Below are 20139 nucleotides of genomic sequence, written 5' to 3'. Positions count from 1 at the left end.
GGTCTGAGCGAAAAAGACAAGACTAAAGCTACAGAACCTGAAATAACTCAAAGTATATTGAAAAAAAGTACCCATTTGATACGTAAATGTCAGAATACTCTCCGAGAAGACACTTTTATTGCTTGGCATGTGTGGAAACGACGTAAAATCGACTTTAGCTAGTCGAGCTAGCTAGACTTCAGCTACAATCCTTAAACTAAGACAGTTGCACATTACTTACAGACAGTCCACAAGGCAGAAAGTATTCCATTAGAAATTGTAAGAAGCTGTTGACATAATCTACACTTCACTTTGAGTCATCTTGAAGCTTTTCATAATACTTCTGATAATTTCCTTTAGTTGCCACGGTGAGCAAATACAGTAAACCTCGGATATATCGGACTCGGATGTATCGGAAATTCACAACGGACAGATAAAAAAGAACCAATTTTTCTGTAATGCATTTCCAATAAAAATTCATTGCATATATCGTATTTTTTATCACGGATTTCGCCTATTTCGGACAAAATCTCCAGTCCCGTTCCAATGCATTTCCATTAAATTTCCCTCGCATATATCGGATGGCCGCATCGTGGCGCTCCGATTCGCCGAATCGTGACAGGCCGCTATACGACGTCATTTGCAGCGTTTGCAGCGTTGCCTGCGCGTCCAGGTACATTGGAAACATAGTCAAGGAAGTGCCTTTTTATAACGGATAAAATCCGATTTACGCATATACCGGATATAAATCCGATATAAGATATGCCTTTATTCGTCCCTCAGTGGGGAAATTTGTAATATATATATATGCGTAAAACGGACATTTTCCGGTATACGCATATAACGGATTTCGCTTATATCGGACAAAACCAGTGGGAACAATTGAATCCGATATATCCGAGGTTTACTGTAGCAACGATCAAATAGACCCGAGTTCAATTCCACCCTCGGCCATCCCTGAGTGTGGAGTTTGCATGTTTTCTCCGGGTACTTCGGTTTCCTCCCACATTCCAAAAACATGCTAGGTTAATTAGCCACTCCAAATTGTCCATAGGTATGAATAGGTGAGTGTGAATGGTTGTTTGTCTATATGTGCCCTGTGATTGGCTGGCCACCAGTCCAGGGTGTACAAGACAGCTGGGATAGGCTCCAGCATCCCCTGCCACCCTCATGAGGATAAGCCGTAAAAAATGAATGAATGTTATGTATCAAAAAAGGTTATTCATAACAAAAACCCCGCATGTCATCAGAATGGTATAGTCCACCAGAGCTGCACTGTTTGCAAGCTGGTATAAACGCGATTAGCACGCACGGCGTGCTCTTTATCGCAGGCGGTGTTAATGTGAGGTTAGACTGATGATGATGATGTCTGGTGCGGGCTGACAACGAGGTCCTCATTTCCATAATGGATCCTCAGAGCGTCTTTGATGAGCTGTTGACAGAGGAGAAAACAACAAGTGTCTCCCGTGGATGAGCGATGGAAGAGTGGAAAATGAGCCGATTCCTTAAATGACTCCATCACTTGTGTTCCATCTTTTTTTTTTCATCTCTACCGTTTTGCCACGGCAACAAATTGTAGCAACTGGAGCAGAAGTTTGAAGGATCCTGGCTATTACTGTCGGGGAGGACAAAGCCTTGTCCATCACACACACACACACACCTAACAAAGACCAAGACTGGTGCTCACGCAGCCCCCCCCCCCCCCCCCCCGGCAGCACACACCTTCTAGTTTTACTGGCACAGAGCAAGCGGCTAGATGAGATCCCCACACAGCTTAACATCTGGGCGCTTTGCCGCTGATGCCCTCATAAATAAAAGATAACTTCTGCCTGCTGCGCACAGTCGCACTCGTATAAATCATGTATATGGATTTTCACTTGGCTTTCATTCTCTCTCTTGCAGTCTCAACCCCCATCCCTTTATTCGGGAGCCCTTTCCATAATTCCCTCCTCACTGGCGCTTTCTGTTTTTGTTGCATTTTTACAGCCAGGGTGGGAAGTCCACCAAAGGCCGGCCTGTCACTCAACATCAGGACCGGGTCAGCACGTCTGTGCTGGAACGCAGTGAACATCAGATTCAAATGACAGAAGTCAGAAGCATTAACCTTTTAAGCAGTGGGCTTAAAAAAATAATAACATTATAATAATAAAATTTTAAAAATTATAATTTATAAAATTTAAATTATAAATAATATAAATAATTATATAATAATATAAAAAATTATATACAAAATAATTAAATTATAATAATAATAAGGGCTGCATGGTGATCTAGTGGTTAGCGCGCAGACCTTACAGCTAGGAGACCAGGGTTCGATTCCACCCTCGGCCATCTCTGTGTGGAGTTTGCATGTTCTCCCCGTGCATGCGTGGGTTTTTTCCGGGTACTCCGGTTTCCTCCCACATTCCAAAAACATGCTAGGTTAATTAGCCACTCCAAATTGTCCATAGGTATGAATGTGAGTGTGAATGGTTGTTTGTCTATATGTGCCCTGTGATTGGCTGGCCACCAGTCCAGGGTGTACAGGACAGCTGGGATAGGCTCCAGCACCCCCGCACCCCCCGCAACCCTTGTGAGGAAAAAGCGGTAGAAAATGAATGAATGAATATAATAATAAAATACACAAAAAAAAAAACTAGGAAAGCAGGAAGTGAACAAATGTAACAGTTAGTGATTGTAAAAGTACCAGATGGAGGGGTAGGATTTAATAAGCTTTGCTTCTTCCTACTCCTTTTGGACATGTGGAACTGGGAACTGATTATGTGATGCATTCAATTGTAATCTGATGCATGTTCAAATGAAATTAAACCATTACCATTACCATTACCATCTAATTATACATTATATTTTTTCCAAATAAATACTGATTTATTACAAAAAAACATGCATTCTATTTCCTAGAGAGCATGAAGTCCATGGAAACAGAAAGAGAGGCTTTCTGGTCCACATGGCAGACATGTTTGTTTTTGTTTTGGTGGGCCTACGCAGCTTTAAGAAAAGAAGGACAAAGGAGGCGGCAAAAATGAGCCACAGGTGATCGACTTTTATCAGCGTACGTCATTAGTAAATCATTCGATGCGGATCGGTGGTCGATCAATTTGAGCATGCCTCGTTTTTTATGTTGAACATGGGAATGTGGTGGTGAAGTGCGTGGTGCTGCTGTAATGGGACCAGTGGCTTTACGGCCTGATGGCTAATGAACACTTGAACGTTCTGCTGATACGTTTCATTCCCAAAGACACGAAGCACAAATCAACTTCACACAAAAAAAAACACCCTAATTATGTTTACGTCTCCTGGGGCTGATGATAAAGGATAATTACGTTTTTTTTTTATATTCCTCTTGCCGCGGCCGAATACGTCTGCTCAGACGCGGCGGCGGCGGCGACGTAACCTTTAATGAACACGCTGTGATTGATGAGGAGCGCCGCTTCCCACTTCCAAATGATTACTGATCACTTTGCCCGTCCTCGTGCGCTCAGACACACAAACAGGCGTGTACGCGACACTTGAAGGCATCGTATTGTAGGACCCCTCGTCACTCGCATCATCAGATACGACCAAGAAGACAATTACAGAGGGCTTAGTCCAACCAGGAGATGAGCTGGCGTTCAGTGACGAGCGCCACCGCCACAAACAACATGGAGGTCTTTTGTACAGACACGGCGATGAGACCGTTTTTTGACTTTGAAGAACAAACAACGCAAACATCTGGACAGGAACGTACACGTCATTCGGGACAACAAAAACAGTCCCAGTCTACTTGTGTTCCTGAGTGGGTTTGGATTTGAAAGATCATCACGGCTTAAGAAACCTATTAACTCATCCAGCCTGCTTGACAGCAATGAAATGGTACAGTCCACCCCCCGATCCCCCCCAACTCATCTTAAGCCACTTGTGTCAATTCCCCAGATGAGGGAGCGAGTCCACCAGGCGTGCCCATATCGGCTTTTCAGGTCTCAGCGCTGACACTTGACAAATGCGGCACCCCCACAAACCCCCCCCCCAAACCCAAACCTGGTTACTCGCAGGTTTGTCCAACGAGCGCTCCTGTTCGCCGCTTAATGCCGCCGCAATCCGATTATGTCTTTCCGGGGTTGCATTTGCCCGCCCGACTGAGATGGATGGAGATGATAAACGAAGGCACGACTCGGTTTGGGCATTTTGGAAAAGGTTAGCGAGGATATAAAAACGGCTGGGCTGTCAGCACCCAAGGTCACCACAGTCACGAGAAGGGGGGGGGGGGGTGAACACATGATGTATGTGCCAGGAAGGTAAACGCCGCTTCATCTTTGCACGCCACCATTTGACTTGACATTTGAGCTTCGGATTTCTGAGAAATAATCAACATGCCGAGAGAAATGTGAGCGACGAGGACGGAATGTCAAAAAAAGGCGACTTTTAGCGGAAGTCGGAGCTCATACGATGGAACCTCAATTTAGGGTACGCCTTGGTTAGCGTGTTTTTCGCATTTTGCCTTGGTTTGCATACATGTTCCAGTTAAGGTACAATTTGGTGTACGTACATCTTGTCGTGTTTTTGGGTCTTTTGGTCTTTTTTGGTTGCAAATCCTACGACAGTTGTCCCTCGTTTATCGTGGTTAAAAGATTCAATATTAATAAACATAATATTTTCATAGTTAATAGAATAAAAAACCTGGTTATGACTTACTAAATATGGGTTTTAAGATTATTAGAGACCTGTATACATGACATAACACCCCTACAGTCACTGTTACACTGCTATTTTTTGTTGACGTCCTTTTTTGGACTTTTTTGGTTGCCGGGGTTACAAATCCTACGACAGTTGTCCCTCGTTTATCGTGGTTAAAGGATTCAATATTAATAAACAAAATATTTTCATAGTTAGAGAATAAAAAACCTGGTTATGACTTACCAAATATGGGTTTTAGGATTATTAGAGAACTGTATACATGACATAACACCCCTACAGTCACTGTTACACTGCTATTTTTTGTTGACGTCCTTTTTTGGTTGCCGGGGTCACAAATCCTACGACAGTTGTCCCTCGTTTATCGTGGTTAAAGGATTCAATATTAATAAACAAAATATTTTCATAGTTAATAGAATAAAAAAACCTGGTTATGACTTACCAAATATGGAGTTTTAAGATTATTAGAGACCTGTATACATGACATAACACCCCTACAGTCACTGTTACACTGCTATTTTTTTGTTGACGTCACATTGCACAGGCTACGGGATCAATGCAGGTAAAGTCGGGACAGATAAGCTCAGTGTTGGTTGTTGCCGCTAAGCTAGCAAGCTAAGGGCCTGGAGTGTTTGTAACTATTTCTTACAAGAAACAGTTTCATTCATTTCCAGCCGTGACACACTGAGAACTCTTCCCGCCGCCTGTTTGCCAACCAAGCGTCCAATCCAATCATCACATTCCTCCTCCTTTGTTTGTCTTTCAGCTTTTTCTGCGTATCAGGAAAAGTCCATTCAGCGAGCGGACAGAATTCTATAAACAGGCCGGCCCGGGATTTCCCCGGATAACACAATTAGCCATGGAGCGTCCAGGCCCGGCCTCTTTCACATTCAGGTTCTGTTTGATTGCCAGCAAGTCTCAGGAGCTCCGTGCATAGAAAACCCTGACCCCCCTTTGCATGCAAAACTGCTGCTTCTTCTACGGGCCGGGACCACCTTACAGGGCGGCATAAAGGAGGTCGCCATCTTGATCCCTGCTTTGTCCCGTGGCCGTTAATGCGTGTAATTTTTATGCGTGAGACGCATGCAGGCTGGTGCAAACACACCTCCATTTAGATGGAGCCATTATAGGACTGGGGCTATAGTGGGAAAAGTGGGAATGACTTTAGGACAGGGGTCTCAAAGTAGTGTCCTGCGGGACACATTTGGCCCGCGGCCCGCGTGTTTGAAAGTTTAATGTTAGTGCGGCCCGCGCAAGTTTGATATGGATGCTGTATGGTATCATGTACCCAGAAAAAATGATTACGTTTGATTCATGTTCATGTTAAAGGTTAAATAACTGTTAATAGTTATCCTCCCTATCCGTGTGGAAGTGGTAAGTTTTTGGCTATTTAAGTTGAAAGGAAATAACTCGAAGGCTACCGTTAAAGGTCGCTAGCTCTCTAGTTTGCGAGTTAGCATGTGTCTCAAGACCCTGCAGTTGCGCAATATGTTGTAAATAAAAAGAGTATAAATGTGACTATAGTCGTGTTTTGTCATGTCTACAGGGCTCTAATAATGCTTTGTTCATTTTAATATGAAAAAAATCATTTGTCTACCCACCAACTATATGTGGTTTCTTAAGTTTTTATTATTTGCCATTTTATTATTATTATTATAATTATATTTATTTATTTATTACTGATTGATCTACGAGAATAAAACCAGCATTCCTTCAGACGGCATTATCCCATTAAAAGGGACCAACACATGGAACCGATACTGAAGACCACTCAGTCAAAGATTATAAAAACACAAAAACCAGCCGTCAAAATCGATTCCTGTAGGCCATGCGTGCGAGTAACGAGGCTATGGAAACTTCCTTGTCCTTAGCATGCAGGCCACCATTCCAACATTCCGCCATTCCAATTCTCTTAGCTCCTTAAAAACCACTAGAGCCACCCATGCCCCCACCTCCCTTCTGGTGGTGTGGGAATAAATATTTATCACATCCCAGCAGGAAGTGAAAGACAAGGAAGGGAAAGGCTGAGTGTTTATCGGAAACATTGACAACAGCGAATACGCAAAGACGTTTCGATGACGATTACTTCAAAACAAACTTTTACTATGGGGAGAAAATGAGTTCACAAGATGTTCCATGTTTTGGTCATTTGTGGATAATGGCTCTCAATGTGGTTTGCTGGAGTCCCAAAACCTTAGAAATGGCTTTATATATATTTTGTGTTCAGTTGTGTTGTCATTGAATAATATTTAAATTAGTTTGACAAAGTCAGGAAGTGGGCAGACACTTTTTCACACCAGTATATATATTTGTGACCTCACTTCCTGTCACTTATCACGGTTGGGTGTGGAACCAGAATATGTAAATTGGAATAAATTTTGTTGTTCTGGTTCTGGTTGGCTTCAAGCATTTTAAGGGTTGGATTCCATTACATCGCAGATTATTTTTGCTTAGATTTAGTTTTATTTAATTGTAATGACTGTTTTTATTGTATTATGTTTGAAGTTTGAAAAGTAATTTTTTGGACCCCAGGAAGAATAGTCTTCTAATTGGGATCTGTAATAAACAATAAACAATAAACCACCCAACTGTGATAAACGAGGGAGTACTGCATACTATACAGTAGAATACTGAAGTAGATTGCCTGTACTGTTAATAAAGATGTGATGTACTAAAACAGATTTACTTGTTTGTATTTATTTATTTTGAAATTGATTGTGTTTATAATACTATGTATCTTCAGACAACGAAGCAATCTCCAAGATTCCCTGTTGGCAGGGAAAGCGGCAGCCAATTATACTTTTCCATTTTTATGGAAATGACTGCGACTAGAATGGATAATTAAAGTACTTCATTTCAGGGATGTAGAATAATCAATAATGAACATGAATGCCTTTGTTGTCCCCCCCGCCCCCCGCCATGCAAGACATGATCTCGCCTTCTTGGTGATGGTTTTTCATGTGATGCTTCCTACCCGGGTGCAGACCAGTCCCCCTGCAGGCTCTCCATTCACCTTTATGCTAATAAGCACGCTACTCTCATCTTTCCGACTTTAATGGCCGTCTTTAATAATGCAGAAGCATTCCGTACAAATTCCATTGTGCAAATCGTAGCCCGAGGATCTTCTTTTTCAGCACTTCTTCACTTGCCTGATGGGCAACCTGCTGAGTTCAACACGTTGCCCATGCAACCGTTCTCGACTGATTCCACCTCAACTTCTTCAAGAGCTTTCCCTGGAGTGCTTTTATCTGCCGACATTCCGTCTTAGGATGATTGGTGGTTACAAACGCAATGCCATAACTACTTAAAGAGCGAGTAAAGAACTAGTTACGTTGAATACTTTGGCGGAATAATACGACGCAAAAAGACCACATCACTTTAGTTCAGGGGTCTCAAACTCAATTTACCTGGGGGACACCGGAGCTAGGTTGTGGGTGAAGCCGGGCCGCATCAGGTTTTCAAAAAACAACTCAAAACGCATTTATTAAAAAGTGGGAAAAAAAATCAATTAAAAAAAAACTATCTTCAATGCTTTTGCTTCTGCTATACCCTACACTTTTTCAGTACTTTGGTTCCGGTTTTCCACACCAAAATATCTGATAAAACATTCCACTGTTCTCAAATATCTTCATTTTTATTTTTCTATACACAAAATAAGATTAAAAAAAATAAACAAATTAAGAATAAAGACAATAAATCAATCAATCAGTAATAAATAAGTAAAATAATAATAAAACAGCAAATAAGAAAAACGTAAGAAACCACATACAGTGGGTAGAGAAATTATTTTTTTCAGATTCAAATGTACAGTATTAACAGTTATTTAACCTTTAACATGAACATTAATGAACCTTAATCATTTGACCCAATTAGCAAGTTAGCATCGTACTCAGTTCCATCTGGGAGCGGCGTCGTAACTTTAACAACATGTTTGATGAGATGCTTTATCTTGACGTGTATTTTCCGTTTGATTCCAAATCATTTCCTGCATTTATTTGTACCCCAGCGTCATATAAGCCTTTAGCTTCATTGCTAATCCAAAGCTAAACAGGGCGGGGTAACAGGGTAGGGTAACAGTATGGGCGGGGGCAAAATCATGTTTAATTGTGTCCAGTGTGCACACAGCTTTAAGATGTCATTTCAACATTAAACTTCAAGGTATCAAGGTGGGGGCCTCAAACTAGCGTCTCGCGGGCCACGAGTTTGAGACCCCTGCTCTAATCCAACAAATTCTTGTTCAAATTCAAGCCATCACACTGGCTTGGAGGCACTCCAACCCCCCCCCCCCCCCCCACACACACACCACTCTTATAAATTCCACAGCTGCCGTGCCCATTAATGTGCATCATCATGATGCGTACGCAACCCGAATGGCCGTCCTATACTGCGTATGTGCTGTTACTCCTCACGTCCCAGTACAACACCAGTAGCGATGGTGTGAGGACACGTGGGCAGCACATTTACACATTCACCGAGGTGACACACACACACACACACACCAGCATCAGTGCTCCTCTCCTGTGAACTCCAGATGAAGTCAACTTGAAAATATGACATCCAGCGGAGCTAATGCATTTGGAAATTCATGCCGCATACACATTTATATTTAATATGTTTACTTAGCGCCGTTGCTGCGTTTTCTTGTAATTGTGACCTGCTGGTTCCATTCAAAGTGTTTTTTTTCCCTGCACTCATTCCAGCCCGCAGGAAGCGTTCACCTGATTTGTCATTTTGCACTTTTGCATACTTCCTGTCTTCGCTCTTCATTCAGTGTGGCATCCCTATTAACGACGGTTAATTGGAACGTGGAGCCCGCTAATTGAAGGTCACACCTTTTGTGGATAAAAGACTCCTTGATAGGGAACGCTTCGCAAGCAGGAGGGGATTTACTGGAATATTTAAAATACCGCAGCGGCAACCAGGATACATTCCTGGCTTCATCTTTTGCTGCTACGTTGCTAATGGCTACCATTGCTGCCGTATCTTGTGCATGATGCTGACGACATGTTTGCAGTGATGGATTACCTCTTTGCCTTGGGAATACCCATGCACACACACACACACACACACATGCACACACATGCATGGGCGGACCAAACAAAGTGACTCAAAAAAGACTCGGAACCGGCGGCCCATTCCTGTTGCACTGAGATAACAGAATTCCTGCAAATAGAACTTCTGGAAGTGTTGTTTGATGTGAAAGCTTCGTTTGCCATTTCTGATAAAAGGGTAGTCAAAAATGGCCACTGCCTTGTCAAACGTGATTGATACAAGACTTGAGTTAGTCTGCCGTTGCAAAGATGGTTGACGTCGGTGAGTAACAAGGATTTTAAACACATGTAAACAACATATTGTTACATAATAACAAGTAGTAATAACCAACACCAGGGGTGGGCAAACTTTTTGACTCGCGGGCCGCATTGATATGACAAAATTTACGGGGGGGGGGGGGCAGACTATATATTTTACACGTAACAGTCCACCTGGTATTATTGTATCTGTAAAATTGTCATGCAATCTGCTATTATTATTTATTATTTTATGTTCATATTTAAATATTTTAAAATAATAAAATATTATAATAATTACAATAAAATTAAAATAATAATTATTATATTATTATTATGTAAAATATGCAAATATAACAATAAGATTATATATAATTAATATAATAATTAGCATTAATATAATAATTATAACAATCATAATAGTTCTAATAATTATAATAATCTAATATTAATAATAATATTTATTATTATTATTATGTGCTTGTGTCCCTTTTTTCAGGAGCACTTTGTAAACAACAGACCATGTCAAAAAACGAAATTGATACAACCATCAAAAGGTTGGCTCAGGCCATGATGCCAGGTTGTATGTTGAGTTTAAATGAAATACTTTGGAAAGATTGGGCGGGCCGTATTCAAACACTTGGCGGGCCGGGTGTGGCCCCCGGGCCGTAGTTTGCCCACCCCTGACCAATAACTCCAAAGTTGCACAAAACTTCAGAATTCCAACTGCTGGCATGCTATATATATCACTATATTGACACTTACTATGGTACCCATTATGGCATTGGATGCTCATATCACCTTGACCTTCGGTCAACAACAAAAAAAACCAAACTATATTATGGAAAGCAGGAAGTGAACAAATGTAACAGTTACTGATTGTAAAAGTACCAGATGGAGGGGTAGGATTTAATAAACTTTGCTTCTTCCTACTCCTTTTGGACATGTGGAACTGGGAACTGATTATGGGATGCATTCAAGTGTAATCTGATGCATGTTCAAATGAAATTAAACCATTACATTATCATAATTCCTCATATCGGCCCAACGGCCCTCGTGACTACCGTTACCGTTGGACAGGAAGCTAAACAGCTAGTCAACAAGCTATTTGCTATGCGGAGGATGGTTGAAAAACGGGAATTATTTGTAGGAATAGTTGAGAGGTTTGACCGTGCTCAACGATCTTCATCCCTAACCAGGTGGAAAATTGCAGACTTGCATCTTCATGAAACGGAGATGCTTTGCTAAGACGTTTATCCCGCTATGAAATTCAATGCTTGGGATGCAAAAGAGGCCATAAAACTCAACAGGCTGGAAGAAGCCATATTTCCTCGACGATGCCAAGCGTTTGCATAGGATGTCGTTGCGAGGAAAACAGAAACGTTGGTGTGAAGTTGCGAGCATTTTTACAGAGCAGTTACGGTGCGGCGTGAAGGGAAATGTGGCAAAAGGGAGACATTGTCCGTGGAAAGAAAAAAGGCTTGGTTGTTCCTGTTGGGACGAAGTAGAAGTAGGAATAGTAGACGATATTTATCCCGATATGTTTTCCACAAAGTCAAGGCCATTAAAATGTAAACAAATTAAAATAGTACATTCTCAAACCAAGAACACTATACAGGTCTAGAAGGTCTGGAAGGTCAGCAGCCCTCAAGCCAAGAGGAGCGAGCGTCCTGTCTGAATGTGTTGGCGTCCACGCGAGCATCTTTTGGCCAACTAAGACAGGATTTGGAGGACCTGTCAGGATGAGATCCTCATGAGATCCACCCCACCTTGACACAACAAAACCCAGAAGACCCGCGATGGAGACAACGAGACAGACTAGATGAGCGCAGGCGAGAGAAGCCTTCAGTGATTGCTCTCCAGAGAGCCTCCGAGCCCAGCATATGGCCTCCTGATGCGCTTCATCAGCACCATGATGAATGAATGCATCTCTTTATAGGCTGGAAACAAATGCTCAGTATTCACCTCAGCATTGCTTGCATTCTGCCCCCCCCCCCATCTCAGACACAAGATGGTGGATAAAAAAAAACACACAAACAACCTAGACTTTAATGACAAAAGTCTTGGGACGCAGTGCAGCATAGTAGTTCTTTTAGATGAGCTGTTGTTCCAGCATCACGGCCCCAGTACACAAAGCAAGGTCCATTAAGGATGGGTTTGGTACTCCACCGGTACTCCACTGGTACTCCAAACCTCTACACTGCAATATCATAGTCTATCTATGTTCTTTATCTATGTTCTCTATCTATGTTCTTTATCTATGTTCCTTATCTGAAATGAAAAATGAACAACTCTGCTCCACAGCGTGGGTAGACGCCACCTTCACAGTGAATAGGAAATCAGAAGACCGAGGTGAAGCGCCCATCAATACTTGAACACGCAGTTGATCAAAGGCGTGGCTTCCAGAGACGTTAGCGTACGTCTTCATTAGGAAGGTGGTGGGTGGGGGCGGGGCGGGAGGTTTGGGATTGATGGACACATCCTGGATGTTCTCCCGAGTTTCCACCTGCGAGGCATCATTAAAACTCAAAAGAAGAGCCTCCTTAACACTTTTCTTAAACTGTCTGTCAAAAGACGGGAAGGAGAGCAGGAAGGCTTTCCTTCAGAGATAGAGCGCCACCCCTTCCCCGCAGAATAAATCCATCTGGAATAAATGTCCTCCTGCTTGACACGTAATCACAGATTAGGGCGGGCGGCGGCCGGCGGAGGAGCCGCATTAACCTCTGGCCAGCTGAGGAACGTGAAGTCGTGAAGGAGGAGACGGGAATGGGAACGCCACGGTGATTGAGGCCCCTCCCACAGGTGTGATTTCAAGCACGGCTAATGATGTCACTAACGAGAGGTTGACTACCGGGTCGGCCCTTCGCCGTGGTTACTCATCACTCTTCGGCCCAGTCAACTTTACGCCTTCCATAAAAGGTTTTTAACGCGTCCCGGTTCAACGTCAGCGTTTAGTGGCGCCATCGTTTCATTCTCTACTTTTTATTTGGCCCGCCGCACAAAATCTAAAAATATAATTTAAGAAAAACACAACAAAAAATAAAAAATCTGTTGTACTGTTGGAATAAATATTAATAAATATTAAAATGAAAAACTTGTAATCTAATGAAAAAGTCCTAATTATGGGAATTAACTTATGATGGGAATAAAGCCATAATATTATTCATTCATTCATTCAGTGTCATGGGCGTGCTGGAGCCTATCCCAGCTAAGAATATTTAAAAGAAATATATTTAAAAGTTGCTAAATTAAAAAAAAAAATTAAAAATTAGCAAAAAAACAGCTGTAATTTTACAAGCATAAAGTCAAAATATGAAGATAAAAAATTTGTATTCTAACTGGAAAAAAGGTGCAGTTTTATCAGAACACACCACTAATATTATGAGAAAAAATAATGTCATTTGACTAGTGTAGAGTTCAAATACAGATTTTTAAAAAAAGTTTTCATATGAAAATCAACAGTTGTAATAATAAAAAAAGTATTAAAAAAAGTATATGGGGAAAGTATATTATATTATAAAATATTATGGGAAAAACTATATATATAACATAAATTATAATATATATATATATATATATATATATAATTATATTATATTATTAAAATTATATTACAAAATAATAATAAAGTCAAAATATTATGAGAAAAATTAAATATTATATAAATTATATATTATATAATTATATATCAATTATATATAATATATAATTATATATATATATATATATTATATTTAAAAGAATTATATTTAAAAGTTGCTAAATAAAAAAAATAAAAAAATTTGCAAAAAAACAGCTGTAATTTTACAAGCATAAAGTCAAAATATGAAGATACAAAATTTGTATTCTAACCAGAAAAAAGACGCAGTTTTATCAGAACACACCACTAATATTATGAGAAAAAATAATGTCATTTGACTAGTGTAGAGTTCAAATACAGATTTTTAAAAAAAGTTTTCATATGAAAATCAACAGTTGTAATAATAAAAAAAGTATTAAAAAAAGTATATGGGGAAAGTATATTATATTATAAAATATTATGGGAAAAACTATATATATAACATAAATTATAATATATATATATATATATATAATTATATTATATTATTAAAATTATATTACAAAATAATAATAAAGTCAAAATATTATGAGAAAAATTAAATATTATATAAATTATATATTATATAATTATATATCAATTATATATAATATATAATTATATATATATATATTATATTTAAAAGAATTATATTTAAAAGTTGCTAAATAAAAAAAATAAAAAAATTTGCAAAAAAACAGCTGTAATTTTACAAGCATAAAGTCAAAATATGAAGATACAAAATTTGTATTCTAACCAGAAAAAAGACGCAGTTTTATCAGAACACACCACTAATATTATGAGAAAAAATAATGTCATTTGACTAGTGTAGAGTTCAAATACAGATTTTGAAAAAAAGTTTTCATATGAAAATCAACAGTTGTAACAATAAAAAGTATAATACAATAATAATAGTCAAAATATTATGGGAAAAACTATATATATTACATAAATTATATATATATATATATATAAAATGATATTATATTATTAAAATTCTATTACAAAATAATAATAATAATAGTCAAAATATTATGAGAAAATTAAATATTATATAAATTATATATTATATGTATATATATTATATAATTATATATCAATTATATATAATATATAATTATATTATATTATTCAAATTATATTACAATATATTAATAATATAAATAAAGAAATAACCAACAAAGAGACAAAGATGCATCCTATCATTTTGTCGGCGTGTGGTCCGGGGGTGGTACAAGTTTGCCCCCCCACCCCCCTCTGCTGTGCAACACAATTAAGGACAGCGAGGAGATTCATCATGTTGATTTATCCCGTTGGCCGCTAAATGAAATTTCCCCCCATTCTCTCCTAGCAAAGCGGCGAAATGGGCGTGGATGAGAAAGCGAAGATGCGTCGCCCGGCCGCAGCCATGCTTGGTCGTCTATTTAGATGAAATGAATCGCCTCTTTCATTTTTCTCAATTAAGTCTGTGCCATTTGGACCGCTTCCCAGTCCCACAATCATTAAACAAAACTCCTTTTCACGGCAGGAGAGAGAAAGAGGTTGTTGGAAGGTTTAATCCAAGTTCACCGTCCTCCATGCCGACGACGGACACGGAATAAGAAAGTCGACGTGCTTGGGTTGCGTTCCGGCGGCCTGCCAAGCGTGCAACAGTGAAGTAAACACGCATTAGAAATGTGATTTTCCCAGCAGCCTTGAGCAAAACAATATTATGTGTGTATGTATACTATATAATATGCTGCTGATGATGTATTGAATATGGCATAAACCGGCTGACCTGGTGGGCCTCCACGCTTCATGTGATGCATTCAAAGACGAGTGATGCGTCCGCCGCAAACCAAAAGGCTCTTTGAAGTCAGAATAACAATAAGAAAAACATAATTATAATGATAAAACAAGATACTGATGGGGTCATAATATACGATTAAAAGCTCCGATGTCACTTCCTGTGATAAATGAATTTCCACGCTATATGAATCAACGTTAATAAATGGAATCTTTTTTAAGTTGGAGCATAAAAAAACTGTTTAGGACTTTCCAAATACTGGTTCTAACATTATTAGAGGCCTACATGAAATAACAGCATTATGATTTTTTACATCATATTGCTCAGGCGACGGCATCACTGCACATAAGACGCCCGTCGCTAGCATAGCAAACTACTAATTGGTTAGCTTTTCCAATTTACTTCTCCTGAGCTCAAATTGTTTCATATGGAGTGGAGGAGGAAGATGATAACTTACCACTTCCACACTGAATGAGAGGAGAACTTTTTATTCCACTCCAGTTCAGCCATGGCATGTCAGACATATATCTACATCATATATCTTATCTACTATATTGGGTGACTATAGGGGTGTTATTTCATGTATAGAGGGCTTTAATTATGTAAAAAATATATATATTTAGAAGATTCAAAACAGGTTTTCTCTGCAATAAGTATGGAAACATTCCATTTATAAATGCTGAATCCTGCTTGGCAGAAATTCACTTATCCCAGTTAAGTCCGGAACCAAGTGACAGTGATAAACGAGGGCCGACTGTAAATACAACATACTGTACAGGTGTCATACTGTACATACAGTATGTGTGTACAGTCGGCCATCTGCAAGGTCAATGCACATCCTTGTCTGTCCCGACTAGCCAAGCATGCTAACTGGTGCCAAACAAGATGTACACATGGACTTATACGGTCACGCTCTCCGAAGCCTTCATCCCTTTCCTGGATGACTGTGTCAGCACACGCTTGACCAGGATGTAAAAACGCTCTTAATGGATGCCACGCACGCACACACACACACACACACACACACAAACACACACACATACACAAAACCCAACAGGTTTGATTAATTTGGCTCGTAACGCGTGAGAGCAGAGCTATCACCACAACCCAGATGTTCCACAGCTCTTTTGTCTGCAACACACACACACTCACACTCACACACACACACATACACACACACCTCCCAAGGATGTGATGCAGCACATAACGAGATATGATTATTCCTCCTTTGCTCCCGACGAGCTGAGACCATCTCTGCATGAGAAAAAGAAGCCATCACTCCGTGTGTGTGTGTGTGTGGGTGTCTGAGATGACGTCTGATGGCTTGCAGAGATGACATCAAGAACTTCCTGTTCACAAAAGCAAAAGCGACTTCCACACCTGCCGGGCCGAACATCTCAACATGTTGTGGCAAAGAAGTGCAGTCAAGGTCGCAGCGAGGCCAATAAAACAAATGGCCGCCAACAAGATGACACTTCCCAGATATTATCACCTCGCAAAGCCGATTGCCTGTACCCATAAAGCAGGAACGGTACAAGAAGAAGGAATATCCGAAGGAAAGGAGGGCCGTAAAAGAAGACAAATAATGGTGTGGAGTCACTGGCACGGAATTTCGTCTTTGTCATACAAAGATCAATTTAATCCAACCAAGCAGGAATCACCGGCCAAGATTAGCTACTACTTGGCAGGAATGGCGTTCCCGATGCTTGGACTATTCCAACTAACCAGGCATGGGAAGTAAACATTATCAACATTGAATAAATCGATTCAAATACAGAGTACAGAGTACTGACACTTCCAGAAAAGCGGGCGTAGTTTCATCATTTGTACCACGTCCAATTCCAATCCACACTGTAAAAAAAAAAATGTAGATTTTACGGTAAAAAAATGGCAGCTGGGTTGCCTGAATTTTACCGTAAAAAAAAGCGGTGGTACCACTTTTCCTTTTACAGTAAAATTCTGTAAAATAAATTTTACGGTAAAAAACTGGCAGCTGGGTTGCCAGAATTTTACCGTTAAAAAAACCCCGGTGGTTCCGCTTTTCCATTTACAGGAATACACTGTAAAAACTACAACTGTAAATTTTACGGTAAAAAACTGGCAGCTGGGTTGCCAGAATTTTACCATAAAAAAAAACGGTGGTACCGCTTTTCCATTTACAGGAATACACTGTAAAAACAACAACTGTAAATTTTACGGTAAAAAAACTGGCAGCTGGGTTGCCAGAAAACCACCGTAAAAATAACGGTGTTGCTGTTTTTCCTTTTACTGTAAAATTCTGCAAAATAAATTTTAGGGTAAAAAAATGGCAGCTGGGTTGCCAGAATTTTACCGTAAAAAAAGCGGAGGTACCGCTTTTTCATTTACAGGAATACACTGTAAAAACTACAACTGCAAATTTTACGGTAAAAAAACTGGTAGCTGGGTTGCCAGAATACCACCGTAAAAATAACGGTGTTGCTGTTTTTCCTTTTACAGTAAAATTCTGTAAAATAAATATTACGGTAAAAAAATGGCAGCTGGGTTGCCAGAATTTTACCGTAAAAAAAAACAAAAGCGGTGGCACCGCTTTTCCATTTACAGGAATACACTGTAAAAACTACAACTGTAAATTTTACGGGGAAAAACCGGCAGCTGGGTTGCCAAAATGTTACCGTAAAAAAAAAAAAAAAAAACGGTGGTACTGCTTTTCCATTTACAGGAATACACTGTAAAAACTACAAGTGTAAATTTTACGGTAAAAAACTGGCAGCTGGGTTGCCAGAATTTGACTGTAAAAATAACGGTGTTCATGCATTTTCATTTACAGTAATACATTTTTGTTACCGTTTATTTCACGAAAAAAAAGACAGATGTTTGTTACAAAATTTAACTGTAAAAAATATATTTTTTTAACATGGCAATAAACCGTATTTTACCAAATATTTAACATGAAAATACTTTAGGATAAGACAATCTCTTCCTGTATAACTCTTGAAATTACTGTAATTCTGTATATGTTTCTCAAAAATACTGTAGAAATCAAGTAATCTTCTCAATAAATCACACAGTTTTACATTGCAGTACAGTCATAATAAAACGTTATTACGTAGACCTCCATAAGGTTGATTCCTCAGGCCGCATCAGGTCGGGAACTTGGCTACAAACAAAACAAATTTCCACTAGGACCTGCCCGAAAAGAAACCCTGCCAACCCGAAACACTCAAAAGAAAAGATGACCTTCAGGATCATGGACTAACTCCTACATGTCCGACTGAAGATGCTAAAGTTTCTACGCTGGCAAACGTGGAAAAGATGTTTGTTCCATTTTGCTCTTTGCTAATCGGATTGTGTCTTTAGCCACGAGTACTTGTTACACGCTCGGCAGCCTTGCCACGATTGGATGGGATTTCAACAAACATGACCATGCGGTCACTAAGACACCACGCCAGGGCTTGGGCTTTTCCAAATAAGCAGAATAACATAATAAGAATAAATAAGACCTGAATTATACCACTAAGTCATAACAACTGGAGGAATCGAACACAATAGAAGGTGTCATATTAATTACTGTGACTACCATTCCAAGTCATTCATGAAAGTGGCAACTTTGGGTGGAATAAATCACCAAAGTGACTCCAAACCAACCTGGAATTATTCCACAAAGTCATAGAAATTGAAGGAATACATCAGAATAGAAGGTGCCATTTTGAATAATGCAAACCCCCCCCCGGAAGTTGTACAAATAAACCAGAAGGACTCCAAATAACAGAAATTGGTCAGAGATATTCCAGGAAGTGATGTGGGAAAGCTCCATTGACCCAGCAGCGCTCCCTTTTCCCTTTGCACAACGAGAGGAAGTAGCGTTACCGAAGCGCCGATTCCGCCGCCGCCATGTTTGCGTGCGGCTTCTGCACGCGTTTGTAGTTATCACAGAAAGCACAACAGCCCCACATCCACCAACATTCCCTTATGTCCGTCTGGGAAGCTTGCCCACCGCATCTTGGACCACCCAGCAGCCTCCTCCTTATGAATATCCAAAATATGCATATTTAAGCAAAATGTATGTATTTCTTGGTACTTTATTCTCTAGACATTTAAACTATCTTTTCCTTTTCCTAAAATGCAGATTCCCTACTTTCAGTTGCTTTTATTTCCTCTTCTTTCCGATATGTTCTTCATACGTTCATTATGGAATCATCTTCTACTTCCTATGAAAGCTTTATGTGAATAACTGTATTCATTTTATGGGAATTACTGTATTCATTTGAATCATAATGAGAATAACGTAACGCAAGGACGGGGGCTGCTGAAGCTGCCCTCTAAGGAAGGCACGCCCATAAGTCCTCTAGTAAGGAGGGAGAGGAGATGGTCCAGGTTCCCAAAATGCTTTATTCCGTCCTCCTAGTTTACGTCTCATCGTTTGTCTCGCCACGAGAGACGCCTGGCGTCGTATAGATGTCACTTATATGATAGATGTTGGTGGAGATGTTGGAGAGTCCATACATTGAAAACCTGGCTGTGTACACACATGGGGGGGGGGGGGGGGGGGGGGGGGGGGGGGGTTGGTCCAGAATAACGAGTGCGTGTGTGTGTGTGTGCGTGCCACTGTCTGAGCACGGTGAGATATGATAGCATGCTAACCACCAACCTCCAGTGAGGACATAGTGATACGCATCTTCAGGGGCTCCGTGTGATATACCTCCACGCAGGACGGGAGGGGGGGGGGAGAAATATTAGGTGCCATGGCGTCTACATGTGGGGCCAAGACAGGAAGCAATGGATGGGTGTCCCAGTACTTATGTCCAGAGTGTACCATGACCCTGTGGGTGATCACG

General features: G+C 40.1%; 1 protein-coding gene across 2 annotated transcripts in view; it reads right to left on the bottom strand.

The window, feature by feature from the left end:
* The window catches only part of LOC131137944 (LHFPL tetraspan subfamily member 7 protein), a 73378-nt gene that overhangs the window by 26972 nt on the left and 26267 nt on the right, over positions 1–20139 (bottom strand). The window contains exon 3 of one of the 2 annotated variants that reach the window (XM_058086422.1): positions 10465–12444. The exons of the other annotated variant lie outside the window; for it this stretch is intronic. Within the exon in view, the coding sequence (XP_057942405.1) occupies positions 12350–12444 (95 nt within the window). The 3' untranslated portion in view covers positions 10465–12349. Of the gene's footprint in view, positions 1–10464; positions 12445–20139 lie in introns of those variants that run through there. 2 annotated transcript variants of the gene reach the window in all.

This window comes from Doryrhamphus excisus, chromosome 11 (genome assembly GCF_030265055.1).
Source record: "Doryrhamphus excisus isolate RoL2022-K1 chromosome 11, RoL_Dexc_1.0, whole genome shotgun sequence".
NCBI lineage: Eukaryota > Metazoa > Chordata > Actinopteri > Syngnathiformes > Syngnathidae > Doryrhamphus > Doryrhamphus excisus.
This window is presented reverse-complemented; position numbering and strand designations above follow the sequence as displayed.